Here is a 20096-nt window from a genome sequence, read left to right on the forward strand (position 1 = left end):
ACCCGGATGTTAATGTTCAGTGGTCCTACCATTATTTGTAGGAGTGATAGATACACAGAAAACATATACTCCTGTCTCTCAGTTTTGAGGGTATGCTAGTCGCTGCTGCTGGAACGAATCGCTATTTCTAGTGTGTGCAGCACGATTATATCCCATCGCACGAAAAATTATCATCGTCCGTATATCTACGAGGGCATGTTTTAAACGATAACACGAAAATTCTGACTTGCGGAAGGATATTTATACCTTTGCTATCTTTGTGATAAGGCTGAAAGAAATAGTGCACGACAATGTACATGTCTACTGCAGTAATCTACGTTGATATGTGAGGCTGTAGACCTTCCTCTGTATAATCATCTCCGTTGCGAAAATTGAACTATCTATGCAGCGGAAACACCGAAATTTGGCTGAAAATGGCCGCCAGGATCACGAGAAGAAGGGATATTAGGATATTACAGCTCTTTATCGTAGTTTGTTGCGTAGGTAAGTCGAGAGATGTCTGTGTCTGAGCTATTTGGCTTCAAAATGTACAGGTTCAACATGGTACTGTAGGTAATGAATAGCCAACGTAAAGCACTATGTCTCGTATTCAAAATAATGTGCCCTTTTGTTTCCCAAAGAATTGAGCAAAACAAAGTTTCTTTTTGTCTTTTAACTAATTCCAGTTGGGTGATTTGAAGTATCCCTATCCGCAGCAAGGAGGGTTTTATCTCTCGGCTAAACATATCGGGGAGACCACCTGATTTGAGTCCATAGTTGCCTCATAAATCATTTCAAATGAGTTTGAATGTAACTTCAGTGGCCTTGTTATCAGAATTGCTGAAAAGGTTCTCTAAGAATCTTTCTTTCATGCCCTTTGTGGCGAGCTGTTTTCTTTTCCACAGTAAAGGCCACACAAGTGTTTGCTTGTTATATGCCCGAGACGGGAATGGATCGTCGGTCCTACAGACAGTAATGATATACTTTCTCGGCATGAACTCGTACACCGTCGTTGAAGAAGAAAATATAAATTATTATGGAGAGGACGCCGCACCTCTCCGAGCTGCCCTTGGCCCGAGAGTTTCAACTTTTGAATCTTTTATTGGGATATTGTACAAGACGAGAGCAACCAAGTTTACCCACGTTTATGTGAAACTGAGTGAGAATTGAATGGCAACGCTTACTCAAATCAGGAGGGATGCACAAATTCTTGTTAAGAGAACCGTTGAGATCTCCACACTGCTTCTATGAGAGGGCAATAACGAATTTTATGTCGAACTGTCACTTCAATTGTGCCACGATTTGGGGAGAAATCTGTGTAATTCGCTATTAATTCGGCTGCGTTCACAAAAAACGATTAGGGGGGGGCTGGAGGAATTCAGGGGGGGGATTCGAAAATTTTTGGGGTAGTAGAGGGGGGGGACTTGAAAATTTTGCTCTACCTGTAGGGGGGGGACTTGAAAATTTTTGGTTCCCTTTTGTGTTTTACATTTTCCTATTCCAAGTTTTTGTAGATAATTCAATGAAAAATGAATACCATTTTTAATGTCATCATAGTAATAATTTAACAAAATTTAGAACCATTTTGTCACATTTCATGACTTGTATCTCGAAAAAATCTAAATGTGTGGTTTGTCGTAAAAAACAAACTTTAGCCTCCTAACCTGGGCAGAAGCTGCAACTGTTAATGATTTCTGCAATATTTCTATGCAATGGAACAAATATAGTTTCCTGCTATCTCCCTACAGCATGCGCAAACACACAATATTTAGTTTGTCAACAAAGCCTGTATATATAAATATAAATACGTATTTGGTGATAATTTAATTGGAGTCCAGGCTGACAGTCAGTTGTCAGTGTTTTAATGCATGGTACACATATATAGGCTGTGATAGCATTAGCTGAATACTAGACAATTCAACATGCTGTAGGGAGTAGAACAAGAATGCAGTTGTAAAACTGAAAAAATATTGCCAAAATTATCAAAGTTAATACAGCTACTGCCTACGGGTAGTGTCACTATCATTAATGCTCTCCTCCTGCAGTGTCACTGTCACTGCATACCTGATCAGTGCAAGAGATGGTGAAACATACTTGTACACAAGATCAGGCCAGAGAGCAACACATGGAAGAACACATAGAAATATTTGAATTCTGGCATATGAGAATAATCAAATACGGGTATTAAAGAAAAAAGATGGGGTCACCATGCTTGATTTTCTAAATTTTCACATTCTTGTTATAAAATGTTACAGAATCTGATGTAAAACTTTGAACAGTAAAGACTAAAAGAAAAAATATGGGACCAAATGGAATTATTTATTTTTAAACAAATTTAAATTATTACACCCAAAATTTCAGAGAATAAAACATTTATTTGATGAAACATTTTACCTTCCAGTGTTGTCAATTTTGAGTAGCATCTAATCCATATATGTCTTGTAGTTTTGAAACAAATTTTGGTAGGTCACTGTGCAATATGGCAATTAGCCAAAATTCACAATTTTCCTACTCTCTCATGATTGTCATTTTTTGTGCTCTTCAGCAGGAGCAATTGACCTGGCCAGAGTTGGATTAACTCAAGTTGGCTTTTAGACCAATACGTCTAAAAAATTCACTGATGCATTTAAAGAACTTGCCTGGGAATATGACTATACAAAGTGCTAAAACAGGTTGTGTTGAACACCTGTGAGCAGAACGGCGCTATACATGTTTATTTTTTCTGCGCTCACATCCTTTACAAATATGCGGGCCTGTGATAGTTAGGGGGGGGGGACTTGAAAAATTTTGACCATATAGAGGGGGGGCATTTGAAAATTTTTTGGGGTACTTAGGGGGGGGATCTGAAAAAAAATAAGATTTCAATCGAAATTCCTCCAGCCCCCCCCTAATCGTTATTTGTGAACGCCGCATTAATTCAGTTGAAGTCAGGAGAGATGGCAGAGGTTACTTGCATTGAATGCAAGAATTCAATCTTGGCTGTCCATGTGGAACAGTAATTAAATGGTTCAAGCTGATTTATATATATACAGGAGCGCATTCACTAACATCCACAGCTGTACAAATTGCATCGTCCTGAATCATAATCATGATAATGCATGCGGTTCAACGTGACTGTGATAATTTAATAGTATCTGAACATCACGGTTGAAAAACAACTGCAGCTACTAAACCACTACACAAAGTCTTATCATCATCGATGGCATGGCATTCTCCCCAAGGACCCGTCAAATTTTACCAAGGTATCACAAACAGTGCCCATCTGCCATCCCCTATGGCTTTAAATGACAACCATCTGACATTGTCCAGATTTTCAACACAGGTTCAGGTTGCAAGTATGAAAAGTTCAGAAAGGGCATTCTTTAGTGGGTCCCCAGTGGAATCTGTGTTACTTTTGGTCTTCAGCAAAATGGCAAGAGGAAGGAAATAGTACCTCTAGTGTACTTGTATGACTTTGACCTTGACCATCTGAGATAGAATGAAAGTAGCCACAGGATATTGAAGAAGCCTGTACCAATAATGGCTAAATATTAAAAGAAAGGGGAAAATACCAAAGGAAACCCTACAAATCAGTTTATAGACACTATCGGCTAGGGCTTTTAAGATTGATCTGGTGAAATACGGAGATCCCTAAATATCTTAAATAGTCTATGAAATCTCTTGGGAATGCCTCACAAATGAAGGCACAAAAGTGGTAGATGACAGTAGCCTTGAAACACAATAGGAAAAATTTAACACAATAGAGGAAAAAAGTAGTTCCAGATCAGTAGACGCAGATTGCTTGCGATGAGCAACCTGTTAATTTTCCATTTGTTGGATTTGTTTTCTTGCCAGTTTTGTAAATTATTTCCTTTGAAGGTGCCGAAAAGTGATAATGACAGAGTGACAGGAAGTGTTTAGGCTTAGTTGAGACATCCATCATAAATCATGCCGACTGCTAATGTTTGCATATATCAGTCTAACCTGAGGGTCAAAGGCATTTCCTTTGAAAGATTTCTTTGTGATGACGGGTCAATCAGTTGACCCAGCCTCCACAAGCACACCCTGTATGCCTGCACATGAAAAGGGCAGAGTAGACTGAATAAGACAGTATGAATTCGCCGCTAATTTGAACTCCCAGGTAGACAAGGGTCCAGTGAACCCAGAGCTTTGAGGATGATTTAATTGACAATGTAGCGAGCAGGAATTTGCCAGATTTGATTCCAGTGTGTCGCTGCATTCCCGGGAGTTGTGACTTGCTCTTACTTGCTTGAATTAAGCTCATCCTGATTTGAATCATGTCAGTCTATTAATCAATTTAGCTGTTGCATTTTTATAAACAAATGTTCACGCTATGGTGTATATCTGTTTCAGAATATTGGCTCCTCATAAATTTGATCTTATCTTTACTTTCTCCCCAGAATGGAACTTTCGTAAGTGTCTACAATTACTTTTCATGATGTCTGAAAAGTTTGGGAATAGTTTACTAGTAATGATATTATGTTATCAGTCCTCTGTTTTTGGGACATCATCTACTGGACTGATCAATGATTAGCATGTTTGGTTATGACCAGTGTTAGGTAGTCAGAGTCATGAATGTAAGTTTTCCAATTTAAAACCACTGGTGTGATGCAGATGTTAATTCTTACAAGACTGAACTCCTTTTCTTAGTGAAATCTCAAAGGCAACTCAGCATACTTAATTATACCTTTTCTCACCAAAGAAAATCTTGCCAACCAGAAAGGTCAGTTCAACTCCAACTTGTCAATGAAATGTTTGTGGCTTTGCGTTGGAAAACCTGTACAGAACATTTTGTTCGGTGTGAGTGTAAAATCTGTCAGGGTTGACAGTTTCTTCCAGCTCATTGAGAGGGATATTTACGGCAGAGCAATGTATCAGCCATGTTGGAATTTCAGTGTTGTTGTTCAGAGTGGCTGTCTTCTCAAATAGCAGCAGTTAATTGCTTGACCTTTTTTATTCATCACATTTTTTTCCAGTTTTAATCTGAACTCGTCTGAACATACAAGCCACTAATGGCACCATGGTTTATGAAGATGTCTTGCCTGCCAAAGGAAGGCGTCTTTTAGGACACTCGTGCTTCTGTGGATAATGGAATAGTCTGCTCACTTGATATTCTGTGTTAAAATGGAAAATGTGTTTTTGTAGGATTTCTTTCAGCTGTTTTAAGCTCATAGGTGATACAGCAGAATACGGACCCAGAAGAATATTGTAATAAATATTACTGTCACAGAAGCCCCCGCGGGATTTCTGGCCAACTAATGTTATGGTATTTCAGGTTCTGTTTACACAATAATCAGAGGCCTGTTATAAACACAGTTCTTTTGTTGATTTTTTCAACAGGTTTTGGAAGAATTGAAGCACAGAACGACAATTTTGAATTTGTTCAAGAGCCTGTTGGCTATGACGTGAAAGATGGAGATGTTGCCACTTTAGTGTGTTCTGTTGACGACCCGACAGATGTAGTTTTTCATTGGACTCTAAATGGAGCCAGATTAAGTAATAATTCACGTAGATATATGGACGGTAGCTCATTGCAATTTAGAAAAGTGAATAGGGAAGAAGATGCAGGAGCATTTGCATGTGTAGCAGAGAACATATTGACAGGACGTCAAATAGAAAGCAATGAAGCTGAACTCAATATCATCTGTAAGTATCCACATTTTGCACAAGTTCTGTGAAGTAACTTCATCTGAAACAGTTCCACATAATGATTTATGCCATCATATTCACTTTATGTGTGTCTTGACTCAAAAGATGAATTTTTTTCATTATTTTACGTTCTGGTAAGGGGTTGTAAAGTTTATTGAGAAGTATAAAATATGTTCAGTCATCAGCCATTGAGCATATCCGTTAACTCAATTTATGAAGGCAATACAGACTATAGTCTAGGATCTGGCCCTGCTTTTGAATGTAGTAAAATTGGTGTAGTTTTGAATTCAAAACTCCAGTGCCAGAAGTCCAGACTGTACCTAAAGATGTTGAGGACTTAAGTTCTAACAGATACATGGACCAGAAATAACAAATGATGGAGGGATATTTGAATGATTTGTCTCAAATCAGAGGCTTCAGGGTGTTTTATAGTAATTGTGAGTGCTCAGTATGTTCCAGTTGTAAAATACTAAATTGTTTATGTCAAAGTGACCAACAGGATGTAAAATAACCGTGTGACTTTGTCTTTTTATATGCTGTTTCCCAAGATTGACATTCTGTTTGTCTCTGTTGGGCAATTTCCTGTCACAGAGTCATCTGTGAATTATGTGAAATAATCACAAATCTGTATGCCAATGTACACGTATGGTAATATGTTTTATTTCAGCTATTGCAAACCTGTGTGCCTGTCGACATACATGTCCTTTCATTTCAGCCATTGTCTTGTCAGTCTAGCCACATCTAAAAGGAATGTCTGATTCAACAATCACAGGTCTAAAGTGACTTATTTTGTAACCTGCAAAGGGAATCCATGTTAATGTTTTATCAGTTCAACATTCTGTTATTCCAGTACATTCATTCATTCAAACATACTGAATTACTGGTTGCCATGGCACAGATTCTGTCATCCAGTTTTTGTGCAAACATACAGTAGCAAGGCTTCGAAGTAAACTTGGCTTTCACATCATACCCACGCACACTATACATGTAGCAACAACAGTCTGACAACCTAAATGTTTCTGTCAGTGGGAATATTATCAATTCATATTCATAATTCTTAAAAGTAATTATTCAAAAGATGGTCACCTATTTTGTACAACTTCTGTATGGCCCTATGATATTGAAATATTGAACAGTCCTGGTCTATCAATAATGTTTACACATATCTGGCTTGTTTGTACTTCATCTTTGTAAGTTTTAGGCCTACAGATATACCAAAATTAATCATTGGCAAATCAATTCATTCAATGATATACAGCAGAGTGTAACAAAAAGATGTATTTTTGCTATCAAAATGGCAAAAAATTGAATTTCTGTTGCCATCATTCACTCATCAGCATTCATGTCATGTCAGAGTGGCTTGCCAAGACTTCTTTCAAGTGAATCATTGAGATGTGAACTCATTGTAATTGAAATGTGAGGAAATCCAGATTTTACCACAAGATTTATTCAGCATCTTTTACCTGTCCGATTTTCAGAAGATTTACATATGGAATACTGGTACTGTTACTGAGCTGTTCAGGCGAACGCTGTATAAAGTCATATTGATGACTTTCTCATCTTTTGAGTTTCTGACCAGTCAGTTTGGGGAAAGAAACATTTTGTTGGGAAAATATATATTTTTGTGTTTTATTATTTCTGTACAGTCTCTTATGGAGAGAAAGTATCTAATATTTTAGTGCTTTTGCCATTTTAGAATTAACAGTGATTTCTGCTGATGTTGATTATGCATGATAGCTGTCTTATACATGCTGACCTCACTGTATGGGTAGTGCTGTATGCCAAGGTTTGTGTGCGGTACAGCATCAGCCAGCTCATTAGCATACCGTAGATTTCTGTTAGTCAGATATTGTGCCACCATTCTCTTTGCAGATTTTTGCTGCAAGTGAGGGTTGGAGGTAGGTTTTTTTTGACCACACCTTTATTATATTTCAAGGTTGTGAAGAATATCTGACTTCTCAAATACTAAATTAATACCAAATGCTAAATTGATGCTCATACCAATCATGTCCATTGAAATTAGAAAAAAAAATTGATTACATCCATGACAGGAACAAATGTACAGTATCTTGCCATTTGTCAGTGTCAAAGTATTCAATGAATGATCTCAGGTGTTGTCAAAGGATCACCTACTACATGTATGTGTCCTTTGATCTGTCTGTATACTCATTTCTGATTTTATTTTCATAAATGTATCAGTTTCAGTGATGTTTCTAGGTGGCATAAACATCACGTTACTTTTTCTCCTCATACTTATATCCCTTATCCTGCCAAGTTCATATCTCACCATCAGGTAAACTTGGTTAAGACCGGTTAGGCATAACATGTCCCATATAGGGCCCTTGAATGCCTGTATATTGTAAATATGACTGTTACTGACCAAAGCTGCTATAACATACATACCTATCCAACTAGGTAAAAATATATAGATTTTGCTCTATATTGCTTTTTACCAGCTTTGTAAATGGAATCGTAATATCTAGCAAGATTAGGGATGTAGATTTCAGAAAAGTGTACTTTTGTTAAAGTATGCATTTTTAAATTATTAATGTTCAGAAAAGTAAATTTTCAGTGTACAATGATGAGAAGGCCCAGTCCCCATAAATATAATGTGAATTGTAGTTGAAAATTACGAGAATGAATTTGGTACAAGTATGTTACGTTCCTTCCCCGTCAAAACTCATATCTTACATGAAAATTTGTACGATCAAAGTTTATAAAGGGTGTGTCAGAAATCAAAACACAAGTACTTTGGTCCAAAGGTTTTATTTGAGAATTTCGTCAGAAACGCTTTTTTTTCCCACCGGAAATATCAGTGTCCTATAAAGTGAGAAAATGTTACCAATGTCAATAATGTTTGTATTCTTGGAATGTTCCTACTGAATCACAGTAGTACAACAATGCTCAATACAGAAGCTGTCTCGCCAAAGATTCGTCTTACATGGAAAAAAATAAATCACATTTAGACTTGGGATAATCCTTCTCACACATGAAATGGCTTTTAAAACCATGTACATTTTTGGATAACATTAGCTTTTTGTAGGTGACATATTTTCAACTTGCCAAAGTATTCAATTGAATAACAAATCTTTTAAAACTTTTCTTGAAGATTTGTTGGCAAGCTAACCATTAGAAGCAAAGTAAGTGTTTAAGATTCTTGAAACTAAAAAGGATTTCAGGAATGAAGAAAAATGGCTGAATTACTAAAGAATGTGTCCTGAGATTTGGCTTTTCGAAAGATGGAGAAAAAGTGACACAATTGGGACACTAACCAGAATAAGTGCTATATCAAATAAAATTATAGGAATGTAAAATAGAGAAATCTGAAAAGTAAATGCTATCTCAAATATACAGAAGAATTAAAGTGTATGAATGAGATAAATCATTGGAAACTGATCAGTTGACAAGGGTTTGCATTGTGAGTTGATTTGCAATGCATATCAGACTTGCCATGCAACCAGTCTATCTCATGTTATTCAAATTCTGTAATTTTGTAGACTAAATCCAGTGTGATTGTGTCAGCTGTATGGTATCACAGTTTAATTATCCCAAGGTGAGAGAGCATTTCTATTTCTGAAGCAAAGGCTGTGGGCAGAGGTCAACAGACTACGAAAACACCGAGTATGCATGAGGTTAAGATAAGTCAACATAATAAGGGTTAGATGAGCTGGGAAATTCTTGGCTGAAAATGTGTCTCCAGTAGAAATATTTCAAAGTTTTTTTTCTGATTGTCTTTTGAACTCTCAGTACAGTGACAAGCTTCTATGAGCAGACAGAGTTAAACGTTGCCTTTTGAATGAATAGTTGTAAGTGTTGTGAAATTTTATGGATTTTTTTGTGACTGTTGGGAGAACTATATTGGAAGAATTTTGACATTGCCCCATTGTTAAGATTGGCGACGACAGGATGACATGTAGGAGAAAGGTCTCCTTTTTAGCGGCTATTCCGTGCAGTGTAATCTGATGTCCCTAGTGGGTTTCATCGCCTTCACAGCGCAGACCTTTACAATTTTCACAATACACCGATACAAGCGTTCATTGTTTGTGGACGCTTTGTGAGTCACTGTTTGTCAAACATCCAGCCTTTCTTTTCTCTGCCCGGCTTCCTTTCATTGAAGGCCAACCATACCATTTCATCCATCATGGCTTTACGCCTAGGCAGAAAAAAAAACTTGTAAGAAAGAGACGGAAACGCGGCCAAACAAGGGATTGGATATTCATGCTAGTTTCACGGATTGATAAAGAAGTAAAGCTTGAAGTTTGTAGGCCCAAATACCGTGAATTTCTTGTGTTATAAATATTTTCTTCAGCGTCGCTTGGGATGAAACTGTCTGTAGGAAGCATAGCCCTGGGTGTACCCTTACCTCCTAGTGTTTTGTTCCGCACTCAAACGTTTACTGTGGGCCGACGCAGTCCAACACATTGGCACCATGTGTCCAGAAATTCACCTCAAAGAAATATGCTGAAATCATTAAATTTATGTCAGCCATGATTTCCAAAAAGTATGAGAGTCAGGAGTATGTGAATGACCTTGTGAAGAGAGGCCGGTAATTTTATGTTTGACCCCAGCCTTCCCACTTGGAGTTGTGAGATAATTTGTGCACAAGATAGGCCTTCTCACAATGTCTAATGGAAAGTGTGATATCAAGCATTCTGCCTACCATTTAGTAGATGTGAAAATTAAATTTCTGAGGGAAGCGGCGAGCTCAATTTGAGTCATCGTTGATTCACCGAAGCCTAAGAGCCCTTAGCAGAGTTTTTGAACACTTCGTTTCAGACCAGAAACAGTGAAATTACATCAAGACATATCAGTCACAGAAATTATTTTGAAATTTGTCATTTGATATGATATATTGGGAAATGAACTGTGGAAGTACATCTAAATGGTTTCAGTCGAGTACATATTGGAAATATTTTATGGCATGTGTGTTATGAATTGTCAGTTAATTGGCTTTTTTATTGGAGCCTAGTCCGGTAATTATCATAATTGATTTTCAAAAAGGAATTAAAATATATCACTTTCATTGAGAATTAACCATATCACAGTGTCCTATTGTTCGATGATTATTTCCTGATTTGCCTCAAAAGAATTCTCCCACTGTCAACATATTCATCACTGGGTTGTGCCTTGCTAAAATCGTACTCCATCAATATCTATGGTGGATGACAATGGTTGCACTTTGCCAGCTATAGAAACAAAATTATCTATGGAGTCATGGTCAAGTTGGCTTGGCTGGAACTTGGGCAAGGATATGATCAAGATAAATGTGTGTGATTTAATGAGGGTATTAGGGCTGTGTGTGTACCTTCCCATGTCAATGTCCTGTTTATCAAGCTTGGATCCTATTGACTAAAACCAGTCTGAAGTTTTTTTACTGATGTAGAAAAGCCTGGAACTATTTACTTTTATGACGTAGTGATATTGCAGCATGTCGAACTGATGTCAAATGATAAAAAGCGAGAAGAAAAAATGGCAACATTCAGCTTGCATAATTTGACAGACTCAGGTCTTTTCCTGTTGGGTTGTGTAAACAAGTTTTATTCCAGCCAAAGCGTACTGTCAGTAACTGATCAGGTCTATTATTTTGTAAATCTATTCTGAAGCCATTCAGTGGTATTTCACTTTGCATACATGTACATTGGTCTAGAGAAACCATTGAAAACTGTGGAACTTAGAAACAACTTACGGAACAAAGGCACCCATCATTATAAACACCAGTGTTGTACCATTTTAGCTATATTATACATTTTGTATGAGAAGTTGTGTATGGACCAGGACCCTTGATTTACAATAACATGAAATTATTAGTTACTAAATTACAGAGAGCCACTCACACTTAGCGTGACATATACAGAAAAGTTTTGTTGAAACAGACTGATTTCCAGAGAAATTTTCCCCTGAATTTGACTTTACGGAAGTAGAAAATTCAATAATTTCTTGATCAAATTGAAACTCACAATGTATGGCATTTGCTCACATAGCAAGTCTATGATCAAAACGTGTAAACTATGCTTGGAGGGTCACGGGTCAGAGCCTTTTGTGTTATGGATGACCTCAACTAACAAATAATTATCATAAATTCTTTACATTTCCAAAGAAAACAATCAGAAGTATTGTTGACATCAAAAGATTTGTACACATGAAGTCTGTCTAAGGATAACACATGCATCTGCATATGCATGCTCAATTTTAAGTAATTGAACAAATAAAGAGGTATATCACAAAGCCCAATAAAAACCAGGTGTTACAGGTGATCTGCATGTCTGTCATGTTCATGAGCACATGCCATCAAAGCCACATCCCAGATCCATGGAAGTCAATATTTGCATTTAAAACAGTGGAAGTGGAGTAAAGTTGAGCTGGGATATAAGATATCATATAGTTTAGATATCAGTGTGATTTGATCATGAATATTTGTTCCTGAATGATGTAAATATGACCAAGGGAAAATTGTTGTGGCCAGGGTAAAAGAAACCGGCGTGGTCTGGTACAGATAGGAAATCTTTCTGACCGTTGTGCATAGTGTTCTGGGTTTACAGTGTCTAAACATAAGTTGTCTTGCTAGACATTCATGTATACATAGATTGGGATAACCTGCGCTGGGATTGCAAAGCTGTATGGGTACTGGGCTAAGTACATACAATAACGTTTATGTCCCACTAAATATCTATTGCTTTTCTTTCGTGAATGATGTCCGAGAAAGCAATCAAGGTTGATGTGGAATCTGCTGGATATCACAAAACTGACCAATAAAATGCTCTTTTAGAAGTAACTACTCTTGAAATCAGCTGTACATTTGTGTGTGGACACACTCAGTACACAGGAGTAATATTCCAGACCGTATGTCACTTATGTCAACAGTGTCTGTGAGTTTCTGAAATGCCTCACGCCCTGATAACCTCTAGCAGCTCACAGCTAAACATTTATTTCATTAACTACATGTTGTGACCTGACCTGGCTGATAAATCACCCAATTGTAGATAATTTACTTGGTGATAAAAATAAACTAGTATTGACAGTTTGAAACTTTTTTCTTGTTTTCACTTTTGTGTCCAATCCATGAATTATGCATGCATCTCTTGTAATGACAAATGTATTTGTTGAAGCTCCCTGCAGACTTTCTCTGAGTTCTTATCTTTTGCAAACCAACATTTTGCTGATAGGTTTTCAGAGTGTCCATTTGTGATATGGTGCATTCATTATACATGTATGTCATCAAATGACAGCTATCCTCCTTGAAACCTGTGAGCATATTCCTTATCTTTTGCCAGCCGTGAATTCATGGCTTCATAAAGATTTGTTAATTTGCAAAGTGAAAAATTTTGGTGTGTTTGTAAGTCAAGATCGATGTTCATATGCACGTTATCTAATTTTGACAGCGACACAGGCTAAAACCCTTTTCAGAGGTTCTTCATGTGCTTATCTGTCCCAAGCCTTCAATTCAAGTAGATTGTTGAAGGATTTTGCTCACAGTGATTGCATTGTCATGTACATGCATACAGGAATGGAGAATGGACCTTCTGATTTGATAGCAAACAAAGGAAGTGGCTCCAAATCCAAATACAGAGCCAAGAAACGTTGAGGTATTCACTGAAAGCTGTAGAATGCACCAGGTCTGCATTTTAATGAATCATTATTGACTAGCACAAGTTGAAATGTGACAAAAATGTCACCAGGGAGTGTAGGCCAGGGATGGATGTGATGTAGAGAGGATGACAGGAAGCAGATCTGGAATTAGCCATGAAGCCACAACAAAATCCTTAACTGAAGATCATCTGTAAGCATGGACACATTCGTGAAACCCACAAAGAAAAGTTGAAATGCAGTGCAGTTTTGTAATAATACACTGATAACTATGACTGTTACAAACATTTCTCTGTTTATTATATTCAAATGATCATAGTAAATTGGATTATTTGCCTGTAATCTACACTTTCAAAACCGCAAATACTTAACAACGTCAGCATCCATGGGTAAGTCACAGAGTTTACTAAGATAAGCTTTTTTAATTTCTAGCTCAGTGGTTTGTTTTTTGCCAGTAAGATACAGGATTGCGCATATTGTGCAGCAATATTGATTTTTGTAATATTGGTGGCTGGACTCCAATCTGATTACCAATTCAGTGTGGAGTCATTGACCTAGCAGGGTACAAAGCCAGGTAGAGATACCCATAATGTGATCATAAATCTCCACATATTCAAGGTTTAGCTAATTTATTTATGAATAGCACGGGACATAATGGGGTGTGATCTGATACTCAGAAAATGGGCTCTTCCAATCTTTCACAGGTATAGACTTTGCCTGCAAACATACATGACAGTCGGTAAAATATAATCATGCTTGTCGTTTGTGTTTGTGATATGTTTTTGCCAAGGAATACTAGCAAGCATTGTTGTGTTTCTCAGCAGCTAATGCACTTGGGTAGTGGTTGATTTGCCGAGATGAAGGACTCCTCGTTCACACATCAAATTGAAAAGAACACACCGTGGCATTGCTTTGAACACCAGTATTCCGATGACAAATCTTAATGGTCTTCTCTTGTCTGAATGCCCCGGTCGCTCTCTTTCAAAGGATGTGAATGAAGGGGAGGGGGCAGCCATACTTTTTTATCTTTTGTGACTTTTGTGCTGACGGTAAAGCCTTGCCAGCGTATGTGAATGCCAGATGTCTACTCGGGTGAGAGGAACTAAAGGAAATTGCTTTCCTTCCCTTCTGACAATACGTAGCAGGAACAGGCATACACAAAGACACTACGCAATGGTTAGACTTTGAGATGTATAATATTTAGAGATATTCAGGAAGGGACCGCTAAAACCCACTCAATCCCTGCCTTATATCCCTATTCAGTACTTGTTTGATAGATTTAGGCAATTTTTGGTCACATCCAGGGTTCATAAATTTGTTTTCTTGAATATATTCTCAAAGGTGACAGCTTTTCACTGCTCAGTAGCGTGGAAAATGAGGAGCGAGAGAATATGCAGCACTCATTAGCACCCAGGCAGTGCTGATGGCCTCCAGCGGTGTGATAGTTCAAGTTACAGACTTGTAGTGATCCCTCAAACTGACTAGGCAATCTCTTTACCTATGGTGACACTATCATGCCACTTCTGCCACTCAGAAAGTGCGATCTCCACCACCGGTTGAAATACTCTAGCCTGCATACCAAATGGCTGAAACTGAATAACAGAGTTGGAAAGGTTACTGTACAAGGCAAAGGAGCATCACTGTATGTAATGCTGCTGCGCTGACGCTTAGAGTGGGTGAACTTTCACCCTAGTGTATAACAAGCACCATTAGCAAGCCAAGCTAGGAATAAATAAATGTAATATTAACACTAGCCTTGATATCTTTCTGATGGCCAGCATTTGCCTAGGCATGTTAGTACAGCATTGGTGGGGCTCATATATTCCCGATGTTGAAGTTTACCCGTACTAAAATAAACAGTGTTGATGGTGTCCGGTAACTTTCCACAGGCTCTGTTTTCAATTCACTCCAATCAGCGACTCTGTGACCACAGTAAGGACATTCAGCTGCATTTCACTTGCAATAACACTGTGTTTAAAAAAAAGCCTTTGCAGGGTCTGTATCTCAGCACATGTGTTCTGCTTGCAGTGCTGTAAGCAAAATCATTATGTTGATAAAACCCAGCTTCTGTCAAATATCAAAGGTAAAGCTCTCAGGCATGCTCCATCGTCTTGAGGGGGGAAAATTTCCCTTTGATTTACCATTTGAAAGAAACCTAATATGTTTGCGTCACAGAATGATATCTAATGAAGACATAATAGAGAAGATAGACAAAATTATGGCGTTGGTACCAGTAAAATGTTGAAAATATGTTCACATATGACTTGTCAGAAAGGAAGTAGTAAATTATGATTGCCGGGATATGTGTGTGTAGAGGAGAAAGAAGCAGGAAGATATTGGAATCAAATATCACATTCACCGCCAAGAAGAGGAAACATTTTGTAATAAGCTTGGAGGCTTCTGGTGCTGCACCACTGCACATGTTAAATGCCGGCTGTCTTTCCTGTGTAATAAACATATCTTGTATTTTACGTGACATTTGATTTTACAACAGTGGCGTGCACGAGGTAATTTTAGCTGCAGATGATGCTTTTCTTGAAGGCTGAGCACCTCGACACTGACTCATGGTGGGTACTAAAACACCAAATCATGCAAAGTTGCATCAGAAAACTGTATCCGTCAAATGTAAAATCATATAGTGTTTGTACTGCTGGCATATTTATACAGCACCTAAACATTGAAATTATCAAAAAGTGCGATTGACCAAACAGCATACGAGATACTGTCTGGATTTAGAGCATATTGCTGGCTGTAATCTCCATGCTTACACCATTTGTGTCCTTAAAGATCATCTTTTGTCTTTCACCTCCAAATCTAACAGTGTTTTGAATGTGCTGTCATTGGATATGATTAGTTGGGTGCCTAAAGAGAAATTAATTAGCAGGGTAAAGGAAAGACATCTGGAATTCAGACAGAGTTCCTTTCTGTTCATGAGGTCTGACAGCTCAACGATTACCAACGTTTGTACTACTACTCATGTAAATCTCTTTGCTTGTACAATCCCACTAATGATGAGTGTCCATTGAACATATCATCATATCAGTGATATAACTCTGTTAATACATTTATACATAAATTAATCTTCATTTTTTTATGCAGAAACATGATTTACTAGAGTGTCAGCTTCACAACAAATGGATTGAAATGAAAACCATCACGTTTCAGCACAGTGTAATTATTCTCATAAAGTGAAATGACTGTCAGTGTATTTATATGCCTGTACAGTGTAATTGAAACCTCCAAAGGTTTCAGCAGCTCTATTTTTGATGAACAGAATATTGGGACATTTCATTCAGGCAGCAGTTGTCGTATGTGCCCTTTTGGTATGTGGTCTTGATCGTGATGATAGAGTATTCCTCGTAACCTCATGGGTTCCATTTGTTGAAGAACTCTGAGATGAAGTGCAGGCCTATCATCTGCTTCATCGTCATAATGTCAGTTCAACGGTTCAGTTGATTAATGTCGGTTAAATCTGTAGGTTTACTGCTCATTGACTGTAAGATGGATCACTGAACTCGTGGTGAATGTAATAGTTTAGTTGAAACACACTGTATATCAGTACAGGGCATAACTTGAAGTTTGTAATGACAGTAACTTATTAATTATTTATTTAATTTAGCCAAGTGTATACAGATATATCTACATGATAAACCAACACACTAATTGATGATGCTCTTACGAGTATTACAAAGGTTCACACATGTCAAAATGGAAATGGTAGAGGAATTTTAAATGATAGAGAGATGAGATCATTTTGTAGATTTTCAAATCACATAAAAAATTAAAATTTTATGAAAATACTTAAATTAGTAATAATGAAATGAGGTCACACAAATGGGAAAATTTCGACCATTCTTCTTGTGTATAAAATCATAACCAAATATTTAGAGCAATATTTTGTGTGTTATAACTTGTAATCAAATATTTGGACTCGGAGCAGCATTTTTATTATGACAGGCAGCATTGGGCTATCATGATGTGTGTAAGATGAGAAGAGAGAGAAATCCACAGTTGAATGCCTCCGGCAGAACTGTCTTCTTGTCGCTGATAAGACAACTCAGAAGTCAGTCTAAATGCCGTGTAATGGCAGCCATCTTGCTAGGAGTAAACACTTGCAAGCATGAAGAATGGTGTTGAAATACAGTCGGGAATTCTGTCATGTCGGTGGAGTAATTTTGCCCGTCTTGTAGTCTGTTTTGTTAACAAAGAATGGGTATTGTGCATATTCAGAGAGCCAGACAGAGTGGTATGAGGAGGGTTGGACAGGATGCAACCATTCTTGTAGAGTTTGAGTCAGTTTTGGTGTGAGGGCCCCTGTGTTTTGTACTTTGTGACTGCATTATCATGTATCGCCACATTATGCCTCTCTCTCCTAACCATAAATTTTGTAGACTTAAAATATTTTCATATGAAGTTCTTGAAATATGATTCCCATGCAATGTTGCCATGGAAACTGTACTTTTGGATGAAGTCTGCCTCTAGAGGTGAAGGTTGTGGCTTGTTTGGACTGCCTATGTGAAGCCATGGAATACATGTAAGAGAAAAAAATGGGTGACTGCTTGTGAAAGACAGGCACAAGACTAGTTTATTTATATAAGTTTTCTCACTAGGGTCATGTAATGTGCACCCAACGGAACAATGCTCAGGAACTCCTTTAGCACCAGCTCGCTCACTTGCTCTCTCTCTCCGCTTTCTCTCTCTCTCTCTCACACACACACACGCACACCCATGCTGAAACACTACAGGTTATTGAGGGATAACACTCTGTTCAGTGTTATTTGCCAAGCTTTGTTTCATAATTATATCAATCACATTCTGTTTCTTTTGTGGATGATCTAACATTAGTAACAATGGTTTGAAAGTTTCTATGAGAAATTGATGCATGTAGTATATTTCATCCCCGTACCATACATGTACATGTAGGATGCCATAATTTCATGCAGAATTACAACCACAGCTTCTCCATCTGCTAGTAAACTGATATGCTATTTAATATAAAAGGCATGTTATGATTTCATATTACAATTTTATGATCTGATTGGTCTAGTGAATGATTACTATATGAACTGTGGCAGTGACAGACACAAAAGTAGAAAGTCAGGCATCAGTACTGATAGATTGAGAAAATACATCCCTTTCCTCTTTTGCTTCAGCGGTTATGTGAAGGCCAGATTGCCACGTGTTGACGTGCACTGGCCATGCTTTTAACCCCATTAAATGTCACTAAGTCCAATGCTACTCAGACTTGCTCTAAGTCTGTTGGCATATAAATATCAAAACAGGATAAATTGAAGAAATAAACTTCATCAGAAGCAGACTGTGGCGTTTGTGATAGGCTGTGGCGTAGATGATGGAGTGAATTCAATGGCCCACAAGCATGGCCAGCCAGTAACAGTGGCCTACCAAGAAAAGCCACACAACTTAGGGGCCAGTCTAAATGCTGCCCAGAGCAGCATACATTTTATGAGTGGTTTGTATGAGTTTAAAAACCCTGTGAAAATCCTGACACCTCAACCGTACATGTATCGCATGTGTTGTTTACTGTTTCCTCCTCCAGTTTTTGCAGACACTCTCTTATCAGACAAAAAAATATTATGCAATTGGTGAGTTCCGTCTGAACACACTGGAGTAAACAAGCTAGATAAAGGTCTATCACATGCATGAATTGAGTGGTTTGGCCAAATGTGGCTGGACGGAATTGAAATGAACTATACACATAGCTGCCACACATTACAACCCTGTGTTCTGCCAATTAGCTGTAGCATGCTTCAGTAAACCCTGAATGTAATTAAGCGTTCCACCCATCACCATTGATTGCCATTATGCACATAGATATAAACTCTGGCATGCAGTGAGATGTATAATCTGCTGACAAGCTAAAGTGGACATGTTAATTTATAAATTCATCATAGATAGTATGAACAGCCTTTAATTCTCTTTCTTTTCATTTGAGGGTGATTCTTATTCAGTAAAATTTTTTCCTGTGATTTTTTTTTTATCCCTCTTCATGCTGGTGACCCACTAAGTACTATTTGTTTCAGCGGGTCTTCTTTATCTCGTTTCTATTTTATGTCATTGTTGCTGAGTTTCAGTTATACATGCGATTCGCCTATTCATCACCTTATTTTCCCCACACATGACCTGCTGACCCCATGCCTTCCAACTTAGAAATCTGTGCCATTGCTTATATTTTATTATAAAATTTATGAATTTATGTTTATGAATTTTTATCAGTTTAGACCAGAAAGAGGGGATTTGTCATGTATCATGTCTTCATGGATGAAATTTGATGCAGGAAATACAAAACGTGTCATATGGGTGATTTTTCCACATGACTTGATTTGCCAGGGAGGAACAGATAATTTTTCCCAACTCTTTACCTTGTTCTACAGTCTACATCAGAAATACCTGTATTGGTCTAAATTTTTTTATGTGAAAATATTGGAAAAGGGAAGCTGATCGCAGATGTAGTTGTAACATTTATGTGAATATTATTAATCCAGTTGGTGTGATTGACAGGTAGTGCTAAACAGATTACGCTACAACACGTCTAATAAAGTCAGTGAAATTTCTAAAATCCAGCGGGATGTATTTTTAGTGGAGTCTGCATACCTATTTGCATGGAGTCAATCGCTTTCTCATTTGCCATGAGCAATTCGTTGGTTTAAACGCTGCTTGTCTTGGCTGTATTACAATGAGAAATGAATTCCACACAGAATTACATGTGTCAAATGCTCTGATTTATTTGCATAGGCGATGCATTAGGAGACTTGCTGTGTAATCCAATGGATATGTATGTGTTTTAGTGGGTTGACCAGATTACTCTCAAATCGCTTTGATATTTGTTTATGATCAGTTGTGGGTTTTGTGAGCTCATAACCGAA

General features: G+C 37.7%; 1 protein-coding gene across 1 annotated transcript in view; it reads left to right on the forward strand.

Annotated features, from left to right (window-relative positions):
• The first annotated feature begins 8 nt into the window (after positions 1-8).
• The window catches only part of LOC139150220 (inactive tyrosine-protein kinase 7-like), a 36091-nt gene continuing 16003 nt past the window's right edge, over positions 9-20096 (forward strand). Inside the window, exons 1-2 of the mRNA XM_070722450.1 lie at positions 9-483; positions 5320-5625. Of these exons, the coding sequence (XP_070578551.1) occupies positions 414-483; positions 5320-5625 (376 nt within the window). The 5' untranslated portion in view covers positions 9-413. The remainder of the gene's footprint in view (positions 484-5319; positions 5626-20096) is intronic.

This window comes from Ptychodera flava, chromosome 14 (assembly GCF_041260155.1).
Source record: "Ptychodera flava strain L36383 chromosome 14, AS_Pfla_20210202, whole genome shotgun sequence".
Classification (NCBI taxonomy): domain Eukaryota; kingdom Metazoa; phylum Hemichordata; class Enteropneusta; family Ptychoderidae; genus Ptychodera; species Ptychodera flava.